The sequence below is a fragment of the Dipodomys spectabilis genome, unplaced genomic scaffold, assembly GCF_019054845.1.
Source record: "Dipodomys spectabilis isolate Male_0828 unplaced genomic scaffold, ASM1905484v1 ptg000136l, whole genome shotgun sequence".
Classification (NCBI taxonomy): Eukaryota; Metazoa; Chordata; class Mammalia; order Rodentia; family Heteromyidae; genus Dipodomys; species Dipodomys spectabilis.
Genome location: NW_024870813.1, coordinates 10,421,286 through 10,440,297, shown reverse-complemented (window position 1 = coordinate 10,440,297; position 19,012 = coordinate 10,421,286). Strand labels below are relative to the sequence as shown.

Here is a 19,012-nt window from a genome sequence, read left to right as displayed (position 1 = left end):
TGGCCCATGCCTATAAATCCTAGCTATTCAGAAGTCTGAGATTCAGAAGTTTGAGATTTAAGCCAGTTTGGTCAGAAAAGTCTGTAAGATTCCATCTCCAAAATAACTACTAAAAAGCAGGCTGATGGTGTGGTAGAGCAATAGCCAAGCAAGTTCAAGGTCCTGAGTTCAGACCCTATTACTGCCAAAACAAAAGGAGTTAAGAGCCAGGTGCTGGTGGCTCATATCTGTAATCCTAGCTACTCAGGAGTCTGAGATCTGAGAATCTCAATTCAAAGCCAGCTGGGCAAGAAAATCTGTGGGACTCTTATCTCCAATTAACCACCAGAAAACCAGAAATGGTGCTCTTGCTCAAGTGGTAGAGCGCTTGCCTTGAGGGACAGCGCCCAAGCCCAGGGTTCAAGCCCCATGACCGACAAAAAAAAAGAGTTGTCCTCATTGTTAGGTATCTAAATATACATTGTTCAGAAAACAGGCCTTTTTCTTTCTCCCATTATTTTGTGGACTCTGTCCAAGTCAGCTTTACTACAGAATGGGAAAGAGTGTTGTGCCTTTTTAAAGGAAACCATGATTCGAAATCAAGAAAATCAGCATATTCTGATAGATGGGATACTTTATGAAACAATGCTTTCCAAACATCTTTCCCATAAGAGAGGCAAAAGTTACATAGAACAATTTTAGAAAAGTATCTTATTGAAAAAGATAACATCTATTCAGTTCAAAAAATTTTTTTGTGTGTTTCAGTGTTCCTAGAATTCCATGGGCCTTTGCGATGACTGAAGTGTGTGGTGTGATTCTGTGCTATATTTGGCTTCTGGTCCTCCTTCTTCACAAGCACAGGTACTTCGCTTAACTCTTAAAGACTGAAAGCGTTTTGACCCTTCTGTCTCAAGTCATGATACTCCATCTCTCCCTTTGTATTTTACTGCTTCATTTCCTTTTCTGGTCAGTGTGACATAGTTTTTTTTTTTTTGTGGGATCAAGTCGTGGGGCCTGAATGCTGGGCCTGGGGGCTGTCCATAAGCTCTTCAGCTCAAGGCTAGCGCTCTACCACTTGAGCCACAGCGCAACTTCTGGCTTTTTTCTTTTTGCTTATGTGGTGCTGAGGAATCGAACCCAGGGCATCAAGCATGCAAGGCAAGTGCTCTGCCACTGAGCCACCTTCCTAGCCCCATGTGACATAGTTTTTGACAAAGGAAAATGTTTGGTGTTTGGTTAGTATTCAGCTCCAAATACCTTTAATAATATTCTGAATGTATATTTGCAGCAAAAAGTGAGAGTTGGAGTGGTCATCCATGGTTATAGTCTTTCAAGTTTTTCTTTTTTTTTTTTTTCATTTCTTTGGCGGTTTTTCTTTTTTTTTAATGAAAGAAACATTCAGAAATGATGTTACTTTCTGTAGGATAGAAATTTCCTCCAAAGACAGTGTTTTGTTCTCTGCTTGAAGAATTCCCATTTAAAAAAAGAGATTAGGGGCTGGGAAGGTGGCTCAGTGGTAGAGCGCTTGCCTTGCATGCATGAGGCCCTGGTTTCGATTCCTCAGCACCACATAAGCAAAAAGAAAAAAGCCGGAAGTGACGCTGTGGCTCAAGTGGTAGAGTGCTAGCCTTGAGCTGAAGAGCTGAGGGACAGCACCCAGGCCCAGAGTTCAGGCCCCATGATCGGACCCAAAAAATAAATAAATAAAAATAAAAAATAAAAGAAGAGATTATTAGTTGGGTACTGCTGGCACACGCCTGTAATCCTAGCTATTCAGGAGGCTGAGATCTGAGGATCGCAGTTCAAAGACAGCCTGGCAGGAAAGTCTGTGGGACTCTTATCTCCAATTAACCACCAGAAAAATGGAAGTGGAGGTGTAGCTCAAAAGTAGTAGAGCGCTAGCCTTGAGCTGAACTGAGGGTCAGCACACAGGCCCAGAGTTCCAGCCCCACTACTGCCAAAAGAGAGAGAGAGATAGAGAGATTATTTTGCATAGCATGTATATCTGAAGTGTGATTTGCTTCAGATGATATAGGAAGTTGGTAAATAGGGAGAATGCTTCTTGGCACTTTCTCAAAGAATATAAAGAGGAAGTTTTTTGATTTAATAAGGGAAATACACGGGGAGGGAGTCTCCTTTCCTACTTTAATGGGAATTATTTCTTTATGTAGAAACCAAGGCATAGTGATCAATTTTTAAAGAACTGTAAAGTTTGTGATTCTGTGTTGTCCAGTGTCTCTGACATTCTGGAAGGGAATAAGGACACTTGTAGTTTTTGGTTCTTTGTTCTTACCAGGAGGTACTGAGTGATGGCTGTGATATTCTACGCTACAGCTATTTCAGTGCTTTGAAGGTGAACAGAAAGGTTGATGATAGCTATTTCTGTCGTGCTTTGAGGCCATACTGAGCCTTTCTATCCCATTTTGTCCTCTTTTAAATTGTGGGTAGCTTAAAATTAGAGGTGGTTAGAAAACACGTGTATCAGGGTTGGGATGTAGCTCAGTGGCAAAGTGCTTGCTTAGCAAGTGCAACATCCTGGGTTCTATCCCCAGTACCAAAAAAAGAAAATACATGTATCACTACTGTTTTCTGTTATCTCGCAAGATTTAGTGCATTTAAACTACCCACTTTTTAAAGTAAAGAGCTTACATTATAGGAATCCTTAGCAGGTTCAGCAAAGCATTATAGTGTACAGGTAACTACAAGTGTAATATTTACTTAGTTAAGAAAGTATTTTTTACTTGTGGTCTTAGTATTATAAGAATCATATCTTGGGCTGGGAAGGTGGCTCAGTGGTAGAGCACTTGCCTTGCATGCATGAGGCCCTGGGTTTGATTCCTCAGCACCACATAAGCAAAAAGAAAAACGCCAGAAGTGGCACTGTGGCTCAAGTGGTAGAACGCTAGCCTTGAGCTGAAGATCTGAAGGACAGTGCCCAGGCCCAGAGTTCAGGCCCCACGACCGGGGCCCCCCCCCCCCCAAAAAAAAAAATCATATCTAGAGTTGTTAAAGCAGATTGCTGGACTCCATTCCAGATGTACACACAAAATTTGAAACATACATAGAATTTATTCAATGCATTTGTTTTGTTTTTAAGGCAGAGTTTCTTTTGGGCAGGCTGGTCTTGAACTTTTTATCCTTTGCCTCAGTCTCCCAATGCTAAGATTACAGACTTGTGTCACCACACCCAACTCTCAATACTTTTTTCTTGAATAAGAGAGGGTCATTTTTTTTTAGGGGAGGGGGTCCGGTCGTGGGGCCTGAACTCTGGGCGCTGTCCCTCAGCTCTTCAGCTCAAGGCTAGCGCTCTACCATTTGAGCCACAGTGCCACTTCTGGTATTCTGATGGTGAATTGGAGAAAAGAGTCTCGTGGAGCCCCACAACTGACAAAAAAAAAAAAGTCTCATGGACTTTCCTGCCTGGGCTAGCTTTGAACCCTGATCCTCAGATTTCAGCCTCCTGAGTAGCTAGGATTACAGGCATGAGCCACTGGCGCCTGGCCTGGGAGGGTCATTTTTTTTGGGGGGGGTCCAGTCGTGGGGCCTCAACTCTGGGCCTGGGCACTGTCCCTCAGCTCTTCAGCTCAAGGCTAGCACTCTACCACTTGAGCCATAGCGCCACTTCCGGCTTTTTTCTTATGTGGTGCTGAGGAATCGAACCCAGGGCCTCAGGCATGCAAGGCAAGTGCTCTACTACTGAGCCACCTTCCCAGCCCCATGGGGAGGGTCATTTTTAAACATATAAAAGCAAAAGATTCCCCACATCTCAGTTCATTTGAATTTAGGAGAAAGAACATACTGCAGCCAGGGTCAAATGGTGCAGCTCATCAACCTCATCTTCAGATCTTACAAAAACAGATTTCAGATTCAGGTGTGGCTTTGTAAACAAGTGAATATGAGGATAGGGGGCTGTATTACTGGTTTTGATGGGTATATGAACCTTATGTTAAATGATACAAACAAAATTCAGTCTAAAACAAACTCAAAAAAACAACTGGGCTGGGTGCTGGTGGCTCCTACCTGTAATTCTAGGAGGCTACTAATACGAAGGAGGCTAAGATTTGAGGCTCGCAGTTCAAAGCCATCTGGGACAAGAAAGTCTGGGAGACTCTTTTTTTTTTTGGGGTCCGGTCGTGGGGCCTGAACTCTGGGCCTGGGCACTGTCCCTCAGCTCTTCAGCTCAAGGCGAGCGCTCTACCACTTGAGCCACAGCATCACTTCCAGCTTTTTTCTTTTTGCTTATGTGGTGCTGAGGAATCGAACCCAGGGCCTCATGCATGCAAGGTAAGTGCTCTACCACTGAGCCCCTTCCCAGCCCGTCTGGGAGACTCTTATGGTCAATAAACTACCAAAAATGCTAGAAGTAGAGACTAGGAAGGTGGCTCAGTGGTAGAGTGCTTGCCTTGCATGCATGAGGCCCTGGGTTTGATTCCTCAGTACCACATAAGCAGAAAAAGCTAGAAGTAGCACTGTGGCTCAAGTGGTAAGAGGGCGAGCCTTGAGCCTTGAGCTGAGGAACAGTGCCCAGGCCGAGTTCAGGCCCCACAACCAGCAAAAAAAAAAAAAAAAAAAGCTAGAAGTACAGTTTAAGTGATAGAGGTCTAGCCTTGAGCAAAAAGGCTCCAGGGGACAGCCTAGGTCCTAAGTTCTAGCCCCAGGACCAGAACACATACAAAAAAGAATCCTATACATAAAGTGTTCTTTGCTGGGAAAATAATGAACACATCTGTTTATATTATTTTGATGAGCCTTGTTATTGAGACACTACTGTTCATACAGTTTTAATAACTTACATTATTATCAGGTGACAATAAATGCATTGACATTGTTTTTATGAAAAAAAAAATACGGGAGGGGGGAAGGAAGAGAGAGTCTCAATGTGTAGTTCGTGTAGTTCATGATTACCCAATTACAATAATCAACAATTTCTTTCAGATATACTTACTATAAAACTTAGTACTTTCGCTGGGCATCTGTGGCTCACGCCTGTAATCCTAGCTACTCAGGAGATCTGAGGACCACTGTTCAAAGCCAGCCCAGGCAGGAAACTTCCATGACACTCTTATCTCCAATAAACCACCAGAAAACTGGAAGTGACGCTGTGACTCAAGTGGTAGAGTGCTAGCCTTGAGCTGAAGAGAGAGCTGAGGGACAGCACTGAGGCCCAGAGTTCAAGGCCCACGACTGACAAAAACAACAACAAAAAACTTGGTGCTTTTTAGGGCTGAGAATGTGGCTTGTGATAGAGTGCTTGTCTAGCATGCATGAATCCCTGGGTTCGATTTCTCAGTACCACATAAATAGAAAAAGCTAAAAGTAGCGCTGTGCCTCAAGGGGTTAAAGCCCTAGCTTGAGTGTAGAGAGGCTCAAGGACAGAGCCCAGGCCATGAGTTCAAGGCCCAGGACTGGCCAAAAAAACAAAACAACAACAACAAAAAAAACTTGATGTTTTTTAAAAAAGGGCTTATTATTTTATAGCTTATGTTTAAGTTAGGAAAACTGAGTATTAGATAGCCAGTAAATCTGAGCAGCATTTTACCTCTTACTTAAATTCACTTAACCATAAAGGATCTAACTTAAATTCAACATGTCAGACACTAGCCACATACAGCTATTGGATTTAATTAAAATGAAATAAAATTTTCAGGCTTAATTTCTTAGTTATATTAGCCTCATTTTAAGTACTTAAGAGCCAGTGCAGCTCTATGAATGGACAATGTAGTTAGAACATTTCTATCACTGAAGAATTTTGTTGGATAATGATGCTTGATTATCTCTTAACATCCTGGACCTCTTCAAAACACTAGTAGTTTTTCTGCTTGCTTTCTCTTTAGGCAAGCATTTAATGACTGCGCTTTTTGTTTTGTTTTTGGTGTGGTTTCTTCTGATCTTCCCCCTTTGGTCACTTTGTTCACAGGTCAATTCTTCTTCGAAGGCTCTGTAGTCTGATGGGCACTGTATTCTTGCTTCGCTGCTTTACCATGTTTGTGACCTCCCTCTCCGTGCCAGGACAGCACCTGCAGTGTACTGGAAAGGTAGCCTGCTACCTACTTTTTGAATTGATGGCACAATATATGTAATAGTGCTAAGATTATGCTTTTACTATAAAATATACTTTCTGGTATTTGCAGTATCTTTAGTAAACCTTTGGAAATAATCGGGTAACAATCTTAAACTGGACACTTATCCCCCTGTTATTTCTATCTATGGTCATTAGTTTGATGCTTTTGAGCTAAAGAAAAAGGTTTCAGTTATCTCCTTTTCCTACATTTTCTTTTCTCATTATTCTCAGCATTTTTGCATCTGCGTATGACTTATTCTGGTCCCATCTTTGTCTTCTTCACTCCCATTTTTTAGATGTTGTAGTTTGAGCATATTCCACTTAAACTCCTTGTGGGATATGCAAAATAATAGTTTTTATTTTTTGTACTTTGATTCCACTTAAACTCCTTGTGGGATATGCAAAATAATAGTTTTTATTTTTTGTACTTTGTGACTTGTGATGTGCTATAGATATATTATGTCTCTGGTTAAACAGAAGATGAGAAATTATGCTAATGGGAACACAAAAAGAAGGTTATGAATTACTTTAAAAGTTTTTAAACTTATCTCATGCCTCTGTGTGTGTGTTGTCTGTGTGTGTGTCTGTGTCTGTGTGTATACGTGCACACACAGTGGGTCTTGAAATGAGGGCCTGTAGTTCTCCTGAAGCTTTTTTTTCTCACAGCTGGCACTTTTCACACTTGAACCATATCTATTGCCTGTCACTTTGCTGGTTGGAGTCTCTTGGATTTTCTATCGGGCTGGATTTTAACTTCCATCCTCAGATCTCAGCCTTGGGAATAACTAGGATTGCCTGTGCAAGACTGGAACCAGCCCCTCACTTGTTCATTTTTTGATCAGGCTGGTTGGTCCTTTGCCACTTGAGTCATACTTTCGCTTCTGTCTCAGTTGTTTTTGATATGTGAAATGGTTTATTGTGACTGGTTAAATTTGAAAAAAATTTATTGTGTTTAAACTTTGATGTATTAGTTCCCAAATATTTAGATGAATATATCAACAGTCTTGTTGATGTTTCAATGGTGTTTGAAAGACAAAATAAGATATCAGTTTCTGTACTGTAATATAAATAGCTGATGTGCCTCTAAGAAAGATTATGAATCCAAAGGAGATCAAGAACTAAAAATAATACCCTTGAGCTAAAAGGTAACAAACTTCTCCAGGTGTTAGGAATACTTAGGTTGAGCCCTAAGGAAAAGGAGATGGTGTAATATGACAAGTAAAAAAAAAAAATTTAAGATAAAAGATGTTTGGAGGTTTTGTCGTCAAAATGGAAATTTTTTTTTACTAATATAAAGTTCTATAAGCTTACTATAAAAATTCAAATTATATAGAAATGTATGCATTAAAAAGTGAAAAGAAGACCAGCACTGGTGGCTCATGTCTATAATTGTAGCTACTCATAAGGCTGAGACCTGAGGATCGAGGTTTGAAGCCAGCCTGAGCAGGAAAGTCCATGAGACTCTTAACTCCAATTAACCACCAAAGGGAAAAAAAAGCCAGAAGTGGAGCTGTGGCTCAAGTGGTAGAGCTCTAGCCTTGAGCAAAAAAGCTCAGGGATAGCAACCAGGGCCAGAGTTCAAGCCCAGGACTGGCACCAAAAAAAAAAAAGAAAGAAAGAAAAAGAAAAAAAGAAAATCCGTTTTTTTCATTTTACAAGCAGTACTGTTAACAGTATTGTGTATACCCATAGAGACTTTTTTTTTTTTATTAATGTGGTAACCATTTATTAAGCAGACTTACTGATTATGTAAGTTTATATAGGTAGATCCTCTTTTTTTTTTTCTTTTTGTTGTTGCTGGTACTGGGATTTGAACTCAAGGCTCTGAGCTTACTTGGCTGGCACTCTACCACTTGAGCCATGAGCCCTGCCCCCAACACAGCTTTTTTTTTTCTGTCAGTCCCGGAGCTTGAACTCAGGGCCTAGGTGCTATCCCTTAGCTCTTTTGTTCTATGTTAAGGCTCTACTACTTTGAGCCACAGTTCTACTTCCAGTTTTCTGGTGATTAATTGGAGATAAGAGTCTCACGGATTTTCCTGCCCAAGCTCAAGCTGGCTTTGAACCACAATCCTCAGATCTCAGCCTCCTAAGTAGCTAGGATTATAGACATGAGCCACCATCACCCAGCTTTTGGCTGACTATTTTTGGAGATGAAGTCTCTCTGACTTTTCTTCTTAGGCTGGCTTCAAACCTACATCCTCTAGATCTTACCTCCCTTAGTAGCTAGAATTACAGGTGTGAGACACTAGTGTCCAGCTTAGCTAGATAGATCCATTTAAAATATTTTATTACAGCATTGTTCTAAGTATCTTGTTTTTAATTTAATAATGTCAGTATCTTTTTTCAGAAGAAATGCATGTAACCATATTTAGCTTAACAGATGTGCAATATTTTTTTCCAGTCTCTAGATGGCATACATTTTAGTTGTTTTTCAAATTTTACTACTTATAAGAAATGCTGTAGTAAACATCCACATTCATTTGTACTTTGTATATTTCCTTAAGTTACTGAAAGTAAAATTGTGGAGTTAGAGAGCATGCACATTAAAAAATCTGATATGTATTCCTAAATTGCCCATTTGAGTTTCTAGGCCACTTATTTGGACAAAGATACTTTCACATTTCTAAATAATTTGACTTTTTTCTGAAGAATGACATTAAGCCTTCAGGTATGTTTCCTTTGGGTTCCACATACATTGATAATGAGTTTATCATTCAAAAACAGTCATCAGAGTGGTACTCATTCTTCTGATATTGTTTTGTTTCATATATATACATATGTCTATAGGCTTCTCTGTCAGACATTTCTGGCCTTTTTCTAAAACTCATTCTTTTGAAACCACAAAAGAAAAGAAATTTAAACTCTGCTTTTGAAATTAGATTAGGAAAGAAAATAAATGTAGGACCTAGTTATTTTAATATTTTGTATAAAACATGAATATATATTACGTTAAAGTAGACATGAATATATATTACATTAAAAGAGACTGTTCAGAGCAACATTTAGTATTTTACCATGAAGATAGTGTAACCTTATCTTGACCCCATTCTTTGGCTATGTCTATTTTTCCCTGTAAGGAAAATAGGCAGGGGCTGAGAAGGTGGCTCAGTGGTAGAGCGCTTGCCTTGCATGCCTGAGGCTCTGGGTTCTATTCCTCAGCACCACATAAGCAAAAAGAAAAAAGCCGGAAGTGGCGCTGTGGCTCAAGTGGTAGAGCGCTAGCCTTGAGCTTCTGAAGAGCTGAGGGACAGCGCCCAGGCCCAGAGTTCAGGCCCCACGACCGGACCCAAAAAAAGAAAATAGGCAAACACTGTAAGCACTGTAAACAATGTAAACAGCAACTGTAAACAACCTTTGACAAAGGTTGATCTAAAACTCAAAATAGAGCAGTTTTTTACTGCTATTAATTTTGTGCACATGGATTTTCCTACTCCTTGTCTGCTATCTGATACATAAAAGATTATATCTGATAATTTTATGGTCTTTTAAAAATATTTAAATGTGGGTTAGGGTTAGGGTAAAAAAATAAAGAATAAAAAATAAAAAAAATATTTATATGTAATCTGCTTTGAATGTATTTCTTGTATGCAGAGTGAAAGTAAGACTAGAACAGGAAATAAGTTGGCAATAGACTAACAGGAGAAAAAGTCATACAGACTTACAGAAGCTCATCAGCTATCACAAAGTATGAGACTTGCCAGATGATTAAAGTTTCCATCTTGCATTACACAAAGCAATTAAGACTTGGGGTTCTCCGAGAAGCAGCCCTAGAGGGAGGTTCAGGAGAGAGGAACTACATGACCATCAAAGGCTATCTTTGTATGCTTGGTTTTGTTTTGGTTTTGAGACAAGGTCTTGCTGTGTACTTCAGGGTGGCCTTGAGCTCTCTGAGTAGCCCAGGCTAGCCTTGACTTTGTTTTCTTTCCTCAGACAACTGAATGCTGGGTTTGTAGTCATGTGCCACCACATTCAGCTAAAGGTGGTCGCAAATAAAGTTTATCTCATGATGCCACCTGTGGTTCCTTCTGTCTGGGATAGGTATCAGATCCCCAATCTCGTCTTCCTAGAAGGTCTTTCCTAGGCTCACTTCAGAGAAAATCTCAACTTGGTGTGTATATGTTGCTTATGTTTACTGATAGCTGTAAAATTCTTTTACCAAAGAAAAGATTTTTTTTCCCCTATGTTTCTGTTTGCAATTTCTCTGAATAACCAGTTCCAAATATCCCAAGTAAGTATATTTGGAGTTAGGTATTTTACTCTTCTACAAAACAAGAGATTTTCCTGTTACTGAAGGATGTAATTTTAGAGCAGCCACTGAAAGAGAAGGATGGGTGTATATGTAAGGCTGAAATGTGCTACAAAAGTAAATTAGATACCATTCCTCTGCAGTGTGAGCAGTATTTTTCTGTCTCTGGTGACTCTTTTCCATTATCACTTATATATGGGTATTTCTATTCAAATCTGCCCTAAATACTGTTAATTGCTTTGATTATATTATAACCTACTTATTGACCTGTATTATTTGCAATAAGCATTAAAAATAGAAAATTAAGGAGATAGCAGCCAGCAATGAAAATTCCTTAAACTGAACTTTGTAATTTTCTTTGTAATTAATAAGTTGCTTGAAATCACAGAACCAAGACAGAATCAACAATATTCCTTTTTCTGAAATTTAGGAATACCTAAAGCAAATTTCTATGCCTGTCTGATTAGAGTATCCTACTCATTCTGCTTTTTTCCCTTTTGATTTTCTATAAAAATATATGAGATTTTTTTTTTTGGAGGGGGGTCCGGTTGTGGGGTCTGAACTCTGGGCCTGAGCGCTGTCCCTCAGCTCTTCAGCTCAAGGCTAGTGCTCTACCACTTGAGCCACAGCTCCACTTCCGGCTTTTTTTCTTTTTGCTTATGTGGTGCTGAGGAATCGAACCCAGGGCCTCAGGCATGCAAGGCAAGCGCTCTACCACTGAGCCAACTTCCCAGCCCCTATGTGACATATTTTAAATGGAAAAGGATGGGAGACTTACTGAGATATCACTGTTCCCTGTTCTTGTGAGATAGTTTCCTAACAGTTTCTTCTCTACATGATTTTTACTTTCTTAAGTGTAACATCTTTTTGCACTTTTTTTTTTTTTTTGTCGGTCATGGGGCTTGAACTCTGGGCTTGGGCGCTATCCCTGTGCCCTTCAGCTCAAGGCAAGCGCTCTACCATTTGAGCCACAGCGCCACTTCCAAGTATAACATCTTTTTTTTTTTTTTTCCCCTTGGGTCCGGTCATGGGGCCTGAACTCTGGGCCTGGGTGCTGTCCCTCAGCTCTTCAGCTCAAGTCTAGCGCTCTACCACTTGAGCCACAGCGCCACCTCCGGCTTTTTTCATTTTGCTTATGTGGTGCTGAGGAATCGAACCCAGGACCTCAGACATGCAAGGCAAGCGCTCTACCACTGAGCCATCTTCCCAGCCCCCCAAGTATAACCTTTTATATACTGATTATAGCAGTCATGAAAAAACCAAATGACATATATTTGTTAATACTTTCTTTTTCTCTAGTAAAAAATTTGCTACCTCTCTGACTCAGCTGAGGCAGAAAGGTAAACAAATCAGAGCAGTGTACAATCAGCAAATAAGATTTTCCTCCCTCTCTCTTTCATGATGGTATGGTGATTGTGATGGTACTGAACTCAGGGCTTTGCAAATGTAAGGCAAACACTTTGCCACTTGGGTTGCACCACCAGCCTAACAGTTAAGATTTCTGATGAGGTTATGACATCTAATAAAGTTGTTGTTTTTGTTGTTGTTTGTTTGTTTTTGTTTTTGAGGGGAGCAGTATTAGCCACAGTAGAATCTTTTGGGGGGGGGGTTAGATATGGTGGTTCATGCCTGTAATCCCAGATATTGCAAAGTGGAAGTAGAATGGTTGTTGTCTGAAGCAGGCCTAACAAAATCATGAGACTCTTATCTGAAAAACAAATGAAAGCAAATAAGGGTTCTTTGTGTAGCTCAAATGGTAGAACACTTGTATATAAGTATGAGCCCCTGAGAGTTGAAACCTTAGTGCTGCCAAGCAAAGACAAATGGCTTTGGAATTGGATTCCCAAGTGCATGTCCTGACTTTGTTACTTCCTAGTTGTGTGATAGCCTTTTGCTCATCTGCAAATTGAATTACTTTATAGAACTTTTTCAGAGATTACGTCTAGTAGCATATTAAAGATTTATCAGTATGCTTTGTATGTAATAAATGGATATACAATTTTAGCAGCTTTTCATAACATTTTTATATGTTGAGTGCCTTTTTTTTGGTCAGTGCAGGACTTGAACTCTGGGTTTGGCCAATGTCCCTGAGCTCTTTAGCTCAAGGCGAGCACTCTACCACTTGATCCATAGTGCCATTTCCGGTTTTCTAGTGGTTATTTGGAGATAAGAGTCTCATGAACTTTCCTGCCAGGGCTGGCTTTGAACTGCAATCCTCAGATCTCAGCCTCCTGAGTAGCAAAGTTTACAGGCATGAGCCACCGGCCCCCCAGCCTGTTGAGTCCATTTTAAAAAGTAACTCTCTTCTTTTTAAGCTATTCTTTTTTTTATTTTTTTTTTTATTTTTTTGGGTCCGGTCGTGGGGCCTGAACTCTGGGCCTGGGCACTGTCCCTCAGCTCTTCAGCTCAAGGCTAATGCTCTACCACTTGAGCTACAGCGCCACTTCCGGCTTTTTTCTTTTTGCTTATGTGGTGCTGAGGAATCGAACCCAGGGCCTCTGGCATTCAGGGCAAGCACTCTACCACTGAGCCACCTTCCCAGCCCCTTTTTAAGCTATTCTGAGCTCAAGCCTTTCCTCAAAATGTTTTTTTTTTGAAGTGTATATATAAGAGTTGAGAGCTGGAAATTCAAAATGGCTGGTTGGTAATAAGCATGAAGTCTGAATATAGGTAGTTCAGGCCTAGCATGATAACTATAGAATAGTCATCAGAAACCTATTAGTCTCTACCTTTAGTCTATCCTACCTAATAATTGGCTTGCATCTTCAAGGCCACTTGTGGTCCAGGGTAGCTACTAGAGCTCTAGCTATCATGTCTGAGGAACAGACCTAAAGAAGGAAAGACATAATAGTAGAAAAGATTTCCTGAGCTATTATCTCATTTCTTTATAAATCTCTTCTGAGAAATCCTTTATAATTGGGGGGCGGTGGGAGGATGGGAAGGGATGGGAAGGGGAAACAAAGGAGGAGGCTACAATGCTTGATAAGAAATGTACTCATTATCTTGCACATGTAATTGTAACCCCTCTGTACAGTATTTTCACAATAAAAAAAAGAAATCCTTTGTAATTATTCTTACATCTTATTACAAAATTTTGGCCACATCTAGCTGCAAGAGATGCTGGAAAATGCAGTGTGTCTAGCACTAATGTTCTAATAATATTGAACTAAAAACTTAGAGATATTCTTGTGTTATAATAACCTGTTTATTATAAAGGAGTTTGCATTACAGTGATTCCACTTAATTCTCACATTTCTTTCTGGATATAGCCAAATTTTGACCATTCATTCTTGAAATAAATGTGGAATTAATTAGGCTAGGACTAATTAGGTTAGGACACTGGTTGCTTTTGATTCGATTATTTCTAAGTCATTCCTCATTTGAGTTTCTCTGGGAATGGATGCTGGGAAACTTTTATCTCCCTTAGTGGTTGAAACACTAAACTGCAGCTTTCTTTATAGATATATGGCAGTGTATGGGAGAAATTACACCGGGCCTTTGCCATTTGGAGTGGCTTTGGTATGACCCTGACTGGCGTGCATACTTGTGGAGATTACATGTTCAGTGGCCACACTGTTGTCCTAACAATGCTGAATTTCTTTGTCACAGAATGTAAGTATCTCTTTAATTCTGTACATGGTAGACAATTAACTATAGGGGAGGCTTGGGGAGGGTCTAAAATTCTATATAAAGAGCATGCTAAACAGCCTAGCCTAAGAATTATGTGTCTTAAAAGCTCTGGAAGGAATGTAGTCTTAAAATGATATTTCTGTCTTTTCCATAGATACACCAAGAAGCTGGAATTTCTTACATACTTTATCCTGGGTTCTCAACCTCTTTGGAATCTTCTTCATCTTGGCTGCTCATGAACATTATTCAATTGATGTGTTTATTGCCTTTTATATAACAACAAGACTCTTTTTGTACTACCATACCCTGGCCAATACCAGAGCTTATCAGCAGAGTAGGAGAGCAAGAATTTGGTTTCCCATGTTTTCTTTTTTTGAATGCAATGTTAATGGCACAGTACCTAATGAATATTGTTGGCCATTTTCAAAACCAGCAATAATGAAAAGACTAATTGGATGAAGACTGTATCTTCTTTGTAATGAGTTCATGGTTAAATACATAGTTGTTAAAAATGAGTAACTTTGCTTTCTCTCCCAGGTTGTTCCTGGATGTCTGAATGTATTGCATCTTGGCTTACATGTTGACAGATTTGCTAGTTCTGAGCAAGCCTGTAATTATTTAAAAAAAAGAAAAAGAAAAAAAACAAACAAAAAAAGAATGAATAAGAGTTCTTACTTAGTTGTGTGAACAGAAAGTTTAAGTAGAGTTTTTCTGCCCTTTCACTTTAGGAAGACTCATGTTTGATTCTTGTCAGGCTATTACTCTTACTTATTGAGTATTTGCTTAATGAATGAACGTAAGCAAACCAATTTTAACAGCTTGTTGGCTGAAGAGTTTTTATTGATTTCTAGTAGGACTTCAGTTAAGAAATAATACTTTTTTAACCTCTTTATTATCTTCAAAAGGAAAACACCTTACTAAGTGAACACTACTTGCTTTTTGAGCTAATCTCTATGTCTATCTAGAAAGTGTTTTATTGACAAATATTTTTTGCTTTCTGAATCATCTTTAAGCAAAGTATACTGGTACAAGGTCCTGAGTTCAAACTAGTAAGCCTGAAACAAGAGAATGCGAGTAGCCACGCATGAAATGACAAAACACTGATGAGGATGTCACTGGCCTTCTCATTAATGCACATGTAGGGCTAGCATTTTCCACCAAAGATGCAACAAAAAATGCAATTCCTATTTTGTGCTGAAGGTTCAGTGAGAACATCAGTAAGTATTCATGAGGGAAAGATGACTGCATTCATAATAATAAATTGATGTAATTTAGGTGGTGTATGGACCTGAAATAACTTTGTGCTGTAATTGTTAGAGAGATGACAGCACGATGTAACACTTTTTTAATGGTGTTATGTAATGAGCCAAATAAGAGTGTTTTATGAAATGTTAAAAGTTCTTGTCAGTAAGGGAAGTTTGCATGCAGATTTTTTCGTCTTCTGAAAAGAAATGAAAAGATTGTAGGTATAGTGTTAATTTTTTTTTTGTTTTTGAAATTTCTCATTCTTAACTGTCAGAAGTAAATAATCTGAGACATAGTTGGATACAAAAAAGAAAGTTTGTTGTTTTTTATTTTTTTAATGTGTAAATACATTTTTATAGTATTAATTGGCAATCAGAAAATTATATAACTCCTGTTTACAATCCAGAAATTTAGTATAGTAAGTAATTTCACCTCTGATAACATTTGTCACTTTATTTTAAGGATTTTTACATTACTAGCAGTGTTAGTATGGCTGTAGAATTGGAAGTTGATTTCCCAACTGATGTACTTAGACGGTGAACATATTGTGTGGTTTTTACATTTCATTTTAAATTATGGAATTGCAGAAGATGCTGGCAGACTGAGGTCTAAAATTAGACAATAGCAGAAACCTGCTCCTTCCTTATCTGGGTGAAATATTTTAATTTTGCACTTTGAGTAATGGTCCTAACCCTCCTATATATGCTACCGAAGAGCCTAGATAAATTGGATAGGGAAGAAATATAATGAAAGTACGTTTTAGCTACTGCTAAAGAATAAAGGATGTTTCATATACTCTGAGTATTTTGAAGTCAAAGTCTATTAACAGCCTGGTGCCAGTGGCTCATGCTTGTAATCCTAGCTGCTCAAAGGTGAGACCTGGAGGATCTCAGTTTGAAGCCAGCCTGAGCACAAAAGTCTGATAGATTCCATCTGCAGCTAACCAGCAAATAGGCTGGAGGCATGGTTAAAATGGTATGACACCTGCTGTGAGCAAGAAAGCTCCTGAGTGAGCTTGAGATCTCTTGAGTTAAAGACTGAGTATCAGAGTGGGGGGAAGATGGTAACTACTATTTTTTCCCCTTCAAATGACAGAGCAAGATTGAGTTTAGCTAGGGAGAGACTGATGTTAGCTTTTGAAAAAATGTTCAAAAACTGTCATCATTAATTTTAAGAAGTTTAATAGCTCTTGATGGTAAACGTCCTAACATCAGTCTTCTTTCCTTCATGTGGATTCTATTGTAGAACAAAATAGAAAAATAAATGCAGCTAACTTTGCAGAGCTATTGACATTGAGAGTGCCTAACTACAGACTGCAGTGAGGATTATAAGATAACTTTCAGCCTTGTACTACTACTGTCTGTTTTGAGAAAAAGGTAAGCTAGACTTATCACTTATTGTTATAACAATTATTATAAGGCAGTGTTTACAGAAATTTCTTTCTTAGAAACCTTTGAGACCGAATTATTTTCAGCTGTTTATCTTTATGAGAAACATGCATTTTAGTTGTTTTTTACTTTGTCCAGAAGTTTCCAGATTTTTGTTTTTACTGCTTTTATTGTTAAAATGTTAATTGTAGTGAAGGTAGAATTTATGTTTACATTTTGGATGTGGCTGGGTGAAGAAGCTATGTGACTTTGGTCTACTTTTTTTTTTAATGTTCTATTTGGTTCTGCAGTTGTAGTCTTGTATATTTTGAAAAACACTATCTTTTGATTCCTTACTACAGAAGGAACCAAAAGTTTTGGATTCAGGAATGGACACTGGAAGTTACATTGAAAGTCTTTCATGCATTTTCTGTGTTCCTGAGAGCAGTGATGCCTCTCTTCTTTTTTCCCCTTTTTCCATCTTTTTTTTTTTTTTTTAAGATCAGACAGGGTATAGTATTACTTAAAGGTAATTGAAGTTGGTGGGGAATAAGAGGTTGTAAAGAAGGCAAGTTTGGCAGTATTACCAGATTTTTTTAGAAAAAGCCTTTTTGTCTGTGCTACATCACTCTCAACATGGCTCTTCATAATTCTTTCTGACCAGAAATGATAAAATGCAACTTCTAAATGCTGGCTCTGTATAGTCCTGTGTCTCCAAATGAGAAAGCAATGAGGTAGCCTGAGAACCAGCCAGTTAAATAAATGTAGACTAGTCCCAAACAAACATACTGCCTGAGAGAGCTGCTGAAAACACAGCCTCTATAATTTGTAAATGGGTAATCGAGGAGGAAGGAAATGCTTTTATAGCTGATTAAAAAAAAAAGACAGTCTTTTAGGAACATACGTTTTAAAAGTATCATTCATACATTCACAAAGTTATATGTATAACATAAACTTGCTTTGACTATTCAGCAAAAGGCAATTTCATCATTCATTTGAAGGGTTCTTGATCCAAAATACTTAAGAATGTTAACCATATTCCTTTTTTGTTTTGGGTGATATTAGGGCTTGAACTTGGGGCCAAAAGCTGGCTAGACAAACACTCTACCACTTGAGGCATGCCTCTGTACTCTTTTTGCTTTATTTTGTTTTAAAGTTTATTTTTGGGATAATGTCTAGTATTTATGCCCAACCAGCCAGAACTTTGATCCTCCTATTTACATTTTCCACGTAACTGTGATGACAGGCACATGACACCACACTCGGCTAACTGGGTAAGATGAGTTCCCCTATTTTATCAGGGCTGGCCTTAAACCTTTATCCTCCCAATCCCCACCTCTTGAGTAGCTAGTCACCACACCCAGCTAAGAATGTTAATCATATTCTTTATTTAAACTCATTGATTTTATACAATTGCAATTATCTCATTCTTATGATCTGCAGTTTTTTGTCAGTTCTTTAAGATATTCAGGCATTTGAGACAAGAAAGCTCTTTAGTACATTTACTTTCTTAAACTGTTGATTTCATTTAGGCAGTTTGAAAGCTAGTTTGAAAGTAACGAGGTGAGGTTTTAATACCAGCTTTACTTGGCATTTTATAGAAATACTATTAATAAAAATTTAGCCTGAATTTCTCCTGTATCTCTATAGTGGAGATATGTTAATAACATCAAAGGTCAGAATAGTTCTAGAGATGAGTGAATTGGTTTTTGTTTCCTCTCTGTGAGTGACATTGAATGACTAACATTAGCATGGATAAAATTAGCATACTAATTTTGAGTAACTGAATTATTACTTGTATCAAGTTTAACACAAATATATGAAATCTATAAGCCATTACTTAAGCTTTCAATAAGTTGGGTTTTAGAATACATTCTGCTCCAAGTCAACCAAAGGACTTTTTATTCAATGTATTCCATGCCTCAGCATAAGGAAGTTTTGTACCCAATACAAAGAAAATAGCATAGTTTCAGTCTGGACTAGAATGTCTGAACAACTCAACAGAGCCAGGACATATTATAATTATCAGTAATATTATCAGTTAGTAAGATTATCTTTAAAATGTTTCATTTTAATGATTTTTCATTCAGAGAATCTATGGATTGTTAACAGCAGTGAAATATTTCTGATATGGAACAAGGGAAGTGGAAACTCATAGTGGGGAAAGAAAGTTAGCTTGGGCATGTTTAGTTTTAAGAATTCTATTTAAAAGTCTCCCATCCACAGAAAAGCTAGTATTACTTGAAGATATGAAAGCTTCTGTGGTAGCCATACCTGAAGCACAGTATTGTACATAAGTAAATTTTGATTCTAAATTAAATCCAGATTTAACTAATATATTATTTTATATCTTTGTTGTATTAAAATGTTTAAAAACACTAAAAATAAAATATTTGAAAGTTGCCTTGCAGTTTCTTATTTCAAGTCTTTGCATTATTAATGCAGCATGTCTATATTTTCTCTCCTTCACTCGCCCCGTTTTTT

General features: G+C 38.3%; 1 protein-coding gene and 1 long non-coding RNA gene across 3 annotated transcripts in view; one reads left to right on the top strand and one right to left on the bottom strand.

Annotated features, from left to right (window-relative positions):
- Positions 1–15,495, top strand: part of Samd8 (sterile alpha motif domain containing 8) — a 52,240-nt gene extending 36,745 nt beyond the window's left edge. The window contains exons 3-6 of one of the 2 annotated variants that reach the window (XM_042690328.1): positions 745–840; positions 5,897–6,014; positions 13,748–13,898; positions 14,071–15,495. In XM_042690328.1, coding sequence (XP_042546262.1) covers positions 745–840; positions 5,897–6,014; positions 13,748–13,898; positions 14,071–14,375 — 670 coding nt within the window. In that variant the 3' untranslated portion in view covers positions 14,376–15,495. The remainder of the gene's footprint in view (positions 1–744; positions 841–5,896; positions 6,015–13,747; positions 13,899–14,070) is intronic. The other variant, XM_042690329.1, reaches the window with a different exon arrangement.
- On the bottom strand, positions 3,448–18,485 carry LOC122116575. The gene is made up of 3 exons (XR_006148992.1): positions 18,419–18,485; positions 15,551–15,552; positions 3,448–3,481 (listed from the first exon to the last, which is right to left on the bottom strand). It is a non-coding gene; the product is annotated as an uncharacterized LOC122116575 (long non-coding RNA).
- Positions 18,486–19,012: the final 527 nt, after the last annotated feature.